We start from the raw sequence: 7,252 nt of genomic DNA, 5'->3' as shown, positions 1-7,252 counted from the left end.
CATTTTTCATGTTACACAGCAGAGCACTATCTAGGCAGATTTCACCCGGGTGCAGCTACTGCAGCTCTGTGGTTGTGGTGAAGCGTGCACACACCAGTAGCATTATCCAATACATTGTTTTTTTATTCTAAAAAAATGAAACTCGGAATATTGTTGCTTCCCGTTAATTTAAATGGCATTTCCGCTTGACACTGCTAGTTTTTGAAAGAGAATTGAAATCTTTCTTTTAAAGCAATGGGTTATTTGTAGATGCCTGCTGAAATTCTCTTATCCCTTGTAAGAGTACAATGATATTTCAGTGTTCCTGATTATGAATCTGCATCTATCCCTGTTTTGGTATAAAGCAAGCATGCATGCATAGTTGGAGGGGTTGAGCTGGTGATCGGAAGCAGTTTTAATAATTTATAATTCTGTTGTATCATTTCTGACCAAAAGATTAGTCTTGTGTTTCCATTAGGCATTAGAAAGAGTGTCAGTGAGGCCTGGGTTGTGCCCCAGAATACTGATGTAAAAACTCTACAGCATGAAAGCTGTGGTATAAGCTGAAGTTAAGGTACTGCACTTACATTTCCACCGGTGTATAACTGGGTTTGAAGCGAAGGCCATTTTGGACACGGTTGTGAGGTTTGAAACAAATATTTCACAGAATTCCCGAACAGTCACTTTGCACGCTCGCTTTGGTGATCATTTTGTGGGAATATTCAGGATTCTGTTTCACAGATATTTGCCGTTGCCCCCCTGAATAGAGGTTTTAAAATCCCAATACAAATTGACAGCGTGGGTTACTGCACAAGTATTGACAGTTTCCAGAATGATACGACTGGCTGTCACTTCCCATGGTGACTGTCTGAATGTGAGCAGGTGTGCTGTCTATGGGAAAGGGCTGACCCTGTGCCGTGTCATTTTCTTAAGTTGTCTCTGTACAGCCGGTTGACTTTTTTTTTTTTTTTTTTTTTTTTTTTAAATGTACCTTTTACTATCCTTTTTTTCTGAACAGGAGCCATAAAAACCCAGCACAGCCTGTAATTGTTTGGGTTTTGTTTTCCTGGGTCAATGTGTAGCCCTTGTCCTGTGTCTGTGGTGCTGCAGTGCTGTGAGTAGGATTTGGATAGGTGCATGGGTACCCTGGCACAGTATGATGGTTGAGAATGGATACCACGTTGCGTTATGTTTTACTGATACTTTGTCAGAATGTTTTAGCCACATTCACTGTACTGGGGTTTGTTTGTGTGCAGGCCCGTTGCTACAGCGTACTAATCCTGGTTCCTGGCTCTCTTTCTAAGCTGCAGGTTTCCATGGAACTCCGATCCTTTATCATGGGGTAAAGAACTGCAGATTTCCTTAGGTGACACAAATACTGTTTTTACTTCTGCTTTTGTTATTCTCTGTCAACAGGCAACCGGGATGGGTAGAAATAATAAACCCGTACGGTAACTGTGTTAAGATTTCTGTTCTGCAATTTGCTTGCTTGTCATCCACATGGAGAAAATAAATAAATGAGTTTACATGTTGTGTAAATAAAAACTGAAAAGTTAAATACCTTTGGATTTGAACTGCAGCCTGAAGATTTCAATACATTGAAAATGCTGCACTAAAGTATCTTGATAGTCCTGTCTGAGCTGAAATTGCAGTTTTGTTTTCTTTTTCCTGGTTTTATAGTTTGTCTCCTGTGTTTACCTATCCCTGTAGAATGATCTCGTTCTGCCTCGCTCTCGTTCAAGCACATTTTCCCGTCTTATGCCTCTTTTTTGCTGTAGATTTTATTTTGGTCTCTGCATTTACCAACTAATAAAAATGTGAAATAAAGGATGCTGTATTGTTAGTTTGTGTGTGTGTTTTTTTTTTTTCACAAGCATCACTGAGGGAATTTTTCCTTTTTTTAATTATATAAAATGAAATGAAACTGATTGAGGTATAGTTTAACTAGTTAAACAGCAGGAGTCCAGACAGCACCATCTGTTTGGGTTTGTTCAGGTTCCATGAATTTTACACCAGCAGAGGAGAGAGAAGTGATTATATTCATGGTATGAAAGTATGCAATATTTTTCTTTTTGTTCAGAATCCCTCTGTATGATCCCATCATGTGGCCTCTAGAATTATCAGTGGAGCAAAGACCACACATGTTGATGTGCTGTTTCTTCTAGCCCTGCATATAATATATGATGCATCAAGTCTGGAGACCTCTACTGACTGGCATTTTATTTGTTTGCATTACAATGGCAATCAACTTCTCATCCCTCAGCAAGGGAGTGGCCCCCCCATAGCTAAACCTCGCATCCAAAATCACTTCAGGGCTAAGCTCTGTTGAGTACAGATTCGATTTAAACAGTTACATTCATAGAGGAGTCAAGAATATCACTCCCACAAATGAGCATTGTACAAAAAAGCTGGCTAAATGAAGCTCTTGATGCTGCTTGAAAAAAAAAAAAAAAGCTAGGCATTAACAGCTTAAGTAGAACATGTGTCAGTATGTATGAGTATTGTATAGGGTGCTGTGTGACACAAGGTCAAAGCAGGTCTTCCTGTATTTAAATCTATACCTGTGTGCTGAAGTAGGGAGCTGCACCGAATGGAGATGAAGCAGCGGGCTGCCAGAAAAAAATGGGTAACCCATTCCTTAATTGACCTTATTCATATTTCACCCAAATAAAGTTCAATCTAGATGCAATACAATACTGTCACATATCCAGCCCTGTAAGCCCCCTCATCCATTAGACACCACATCACAGACCTGTCTATACTGTGCTGCTGATCTTCCCCAAACCCACAGGTTCTCCCAGGTGAGCTGGCAAAGCTAGTCTGCAAAAGATATTGATGTTGATTTGTATAAGAGCTTGAAACAAACATGGAGACTTCTGTTCCCTGAGGATTCCTTTTTAACCAAGGTCTGTCATCTCTATTGGAATGTACTGGATGAACTTTTTAACCAAGATCTGTCATCTCTGTTGGAATGTACTGGATGAACTTTTTAACCAAGGTCTGTCATCTCTATTGGAATGTACTGGATGAACTTTTTAAGCAGCTACAGTGTTGGGATATCTCCATCAGTAGGGGTATTTGTACCTGAAGTGGCATTAGCCAAAACATGGCAGTAAGTAAGTAGTCATTGAGGAATGGTGACATAGACAATTTAACAACTTTAAACAGCTCACTGGCTCTCTGCCACGTACAAATAGTGCTTCCTGGTGACTGTAAATTCTGTTATGGAATGTGTTTTCTGTTTCTGCTCCAACCCCTGTACAAAACATTCAGCTTTCAAAATGAAATGAGCCTTCAACACTGAAAAATAATCATCTTAGACTTGACAACAGCTTTTGCTTGAGGGCCAAATTCTGTCCCCTAGACAATTAAATCAAAACATTTGAAAACAGAAATACAATTAATAAGGCCAAATTAAAGGATAGTACAGGCACCAATATTTATTATTCTTCTTCTCATTACAAGATTTTTTACCAGATTTTTTTTTTTCTTAAATAAAATTTATCAAAGCACACATGTTTTTGTTTAGTACAGTAACACTCACATACAATAAGCATGCTACAGACAAAACCTGCAATGAAGTCTTTCCAATCTACATTCAGATCTGTACGGTAGACAGGCAGGTGTGTGTGTGTGTGTGTGTGTGTGTGTCTGTGTAGATCAGAGTGGCTCTTGTCTGTTCAGTACAAAGCTGTGTGCCTCTCTCAAGGCTTCCTGCAAGTCCTTATACTCTGAGAGCTGGCAAGCCTCCTCCACCCCCAGCCAGCGGTAATCCTGGTGCTCCTCGGACAGACGGACTGAAGTGCCGCTGTCGCACAGCTCCGCCAGCCAGTACACCACAGTCTTGGGCTGGCTGTTCACCATGTAGCGCAGCTCCTTCTTGTAGCCCTCCAGAATGCGGAAGTGCTCCACCCCCAGCCCCGCCTCTTCCTGCGTCTCCCTCAGAGCGGTCTGCAGGTCATCCTCCCCGGGGTCCACGTGTCCTAGGAGGGGAGGCTGGAGGGTCACTGAAGAACTGAATTCCTGCCTTGGCTCAGCTCAATTGCTTTATCTTGGGACAGTCTGCCTGAATTTGATCAATCACCCATAACTACTAAACACTCATTAGTGCTACACTTACAAATACTAAAAGAAACTGAGTAAGTAATGACAACCGTTTCACTGAGAAAGACATCTACTCAAAACTCCTGTCATCACTTTATTAAAAGTTTATTGAAAAACACTAGAAAAAAAAACCTTTTAGGGTCCCTAACATTTATAACACGTGGCTAATGTAGAGGATCAAGTTGAAACATTTCTAATTAAACTTATTCATTTAAAATGCCATTGATATGCCACCCTTCTTAGCAATAAAACCATGTTGGTTTTGACTATTACATTGACTTTCAGTTTGGAAGATGAAAAATTGACTACTGTGGATTCCAAAGCTCTGTATTATTTAACTAACCCACCATTCTCCTTATTCTACTTTACCCTATCCACACTCCCAAAACAATGCTGGATCAACATGCAGCAAAACCACACGACTGCCTGTTACACAATTCACAACTACGTTTTCTCTAGTGATGATCACACATTAAATAGGAAAAGTAAATCAGGCATTTGACAAATCGCCAGTTTTCAGTTGAATTGTTACATTAACCAATTAAAAGATTGAAGAATGGCCCGTAGTCATGTTTATAATTGGGATATGTTTCTTTTCAGACCTGCCCTTGTGTCCTGTGGGATTATAAAGGACCCTTTAGTCCCTCCCCTTGCCTCAGTGCCGTGCAGCTAGATGTTACCTTTGGGGGGAGTCCAGTGATGTTTCCCATAAGAGGTCTGAAGCAGCAGGAATTCTACTTCCTCTCCCCTCTTCAGTGCACTCCCACTCAGCCTTCTGCATATGATGAGGCCGCATGCCCTTAAAGCCATAACCCTCAGCAAACTACAGAAGACAGAGAAACAGTCTGGGGTCAAGAGGAGCCCTGGAGTGCCTGCCAGCCTTTGACAACACTGGACCTGCCAAAAAGAGTTATAGGTAAGGGCTGCCCCACTGGGAGTCATCTCTCTGAAACAGCAGTACTCAGAAATCTCTCTGAAACAGCAGTACTCAGAAATCTCTCTGAAACAGCAGTACTCAGAAATCTCTCTGAAACAGCAGTACTCAGAAATCTCTCTGAAACAGCAGTACCCAGTCTTGGGAAAGCTACAGAAGCACCTGCCATAACACAGCACCCATCTCAGCCCTGGACAAAGTCTGACTATGCTTCTGTTTGGGAGCTGTCCTTTAGATTTGAGAGTTACAACAAAGGCCACCCTTCGAGTTTTAGAAAAATAGAAAATAAAAACAATGCCTGAAAAACGTAGAGAAATCCACCTGCATGGCTTATCAATGTTACTGTGAAAACCACCTGCATGGCTTATCACTGTTACTCTGACAACCACCTGCATGGCTTATCAATGTTACTGTGACAACCACCTGCATGGCTTATCAATGTTACTGTGAAAACCACCTGCATGGCTTATCAATGTTACTGTGAAAACCACCTGAATGGCTTATCAATGTTACTGTGAAAACCACCTGCATGGCTTATCACTGTTACTGTGACAACCACCTGCATGGCTTATCAATGTTACTGTGAAAACCACCTGAATGGCTTATCAATGTTACTGTGAAAACCACCTGCATGGCTTATCAATGTTACTGTGACAACCACCTGCATGGCTTATCAATGTTACTGTGACAACCACCTGCATGGCTTATCAATGTTACTGTGAAAACCACCTGCATGGCTTATCAATGTTACTGTGACAACCACCTGCATGGCTTATCAATGTTACTGTGACAACCACCTGCATGGCTTATCAATGTTACTGTGAAAACCACCTGCATGGCTTATCAATGTTACTGTGAAAACCACCTGCATGGCTTATCAATGTTACTGTGACAACCACCTGCATGGCTTATCAATGTTACTGTGACAACCACCTGCATGGCTTATCAATGTTACTGTGACAACCACCTGCATGGCTTATCAATGTTACTGTGACAACCACCTGCATGGCTTATCAATGTTACTGTGACAACCACCTGCATGGCTTATCAATGTTACTGTGACAATGTGCGAGAGGACAGTAATGCCATTTTTATAGCAATCCCCACGTCTTGCATGACAATCATCTTCAGCACATGAGCTTATATTTGCGAGACCAAAGCAGTAACTGCATTTATATCCAAAAACAATGTGAACGTTTACAGGCTTACTGAAAGCAATTTGCTGCAAATCTTCTATCTCACCATACCCAGGACGGACAGTTAATTATACCGGCATCTGACTCATAAATAACCACTTCATTACTAACAGCTACAGCTCTTACTGCGCTCAAAACAAAGAGGTACTGTCTTTGTTAAACTGACTGAAGGTCATGTAAGTCAGAACGGTATCGTTGCTCGAGAAATGCACTCTGCTCTTAATTTGTTTCACAGGTCTATTGTCTTCAAAGAACTGGTTTGGAATAAATGATGAATATACTCAGTTTCATAATTTATATGCTAGTGACATACCGACTACATGGATAAGTGAAGCAGCTACCCGGTACAGGCAGTGACAGCATGCCATCAACTCACCGAATCAGAACGCCTTCCCAGAACCTGCGAGCACCCCGGCCACGGCAAGCTACACGATGGTGCAAAGGTACATGCACACAAGCGAATGCCGGGCAGCATAAACGCGATTAAATAATGATCAGAAATGCAAATAAACAGCACACCAACCAGACCGCTTCCTGAATGAAGGGGGGAAGTCTACTCGTCATGCAAGCTTCCGGTTATATTGAAACACCAATGAGTGCGTTGGACGACTACCGTGTAATCGAGTGAATAAGCGCATCCCCTTATACCTGGGTACAGGCATACTGATGAAGCCGTGCGCCTGGCCCCGAGGATTACACAGCTGGAAGTGCAAGACGCGGGGGTTAACATATGTGAATTATAGTGCACCAGCCCGCTTGGTAAATTATGTCAATTACATTCATTGAAAATACGCTGAAGCATTGTAATGGAATTGCACTGTGTGATTTCTATTCAGTTCTATAATAGCCCGCATGCATGTGATCTTATACGATCGCACTCCCGTTCCAGAATCATACGCGCATATTACTTTACTAAATCGGACCTGGTTGAAAACGGAGAGAACCCGCCCATCTGTTTTGCAGTTCTGGTTGGTCATGCTGCGACCTCGATCTCGAGGGATAGAGCGGATAGTTCCAGAATGATTGGCCGGCAGTGGCT

At 41.9% G+C, this 7,252-nt stretch overlaps 1 protein-coding gene across 2 annotated transcripts; it reads right to left on the bottom strand.

Moving 5' to 3' along the window:
- Nucleotides 1-3,633: 3,633 nt before the first annotated feature.
- Nucleotides 3,634-6,782, bottom strand: nudt2 (nudix (nucleoside diphosphate linked moiety X)-type motif 2). Of its 2 annotated transcripts, none has more exons than XM_041239283.1 (3): nt 6,590-6,782; nt 4,764-4,980; nt 3,634-3,962 (listed from the first exon to the last, which is right to left on the bottom strand). In XM_041239283.1, exons 1-3 carry the CDS (start codon nt 6,686-6,688, stop codon nt 3,640-3,642), a joined length of 639 nt encoding a protein of 212 aa, XP_041095217.1. In that variant the 5' UTR covers nt 6,689-6,782; the 3' UTR covers nt 3,634-3,639. The 2 variants fall into 2 exon arrangements, with proteins under 2 accessions (XP_041095217.1, XP_041095225.1); XM_041239291.1 differs by having other exon boundaries at nt 4,764-4,906; nt 6,590-6,673.
- Between the last annotated feature and the right edge of the window lie 470 nt (nt 6,783-7,252).

This window comes from Polyodon spathula, chromosome 2, assembly GCF_017654505.1.
Source record: "Polyodon spathula isolate WHYD16114869_AA chromosome 2, ASM1765450v1, whole genome shotgun sequence".
Lineage (NCBI taxonomy): Eukaryota > Metazoa > Chordata > Actinopteri > Acipenseriformes > Polyodontidae > Polyodon > Polyodon spathula.
The sequence above is the reverse complement of the archived record's forward strand: the minus strand, read 5'-3'. Positions and strand labels throughout refer to the sequence as shown.

What these genes read in the sequence shown, in the direction of transcription:
- nudt2 (XM_041239283.1), bottom strand. Translation starts at nt 6,688, where the DNA reads ATGCTGCCCGGCATTCGCTTGTGTGCATGTACCTTTGCACCATCGTGT. An exon ending in TGGGAAGGCGTTCTGATTCG is followed by an intron (nt 4,981 to 6,589) that starts GTGAGTTGATGG and finishes TCTTTTTGGCAG; the next exon opens with GTCCAGTGTTGTCAAAGGCT. An exon ending in TCACTGGACTCCCCCCAAAG is followed by an intron (nt 3,963 to 4,763) that starts GTAACATCTAGC and finishes CTCCCCTCCTAG; the next exon opens with GACACGTGGACCCCGGGGAG.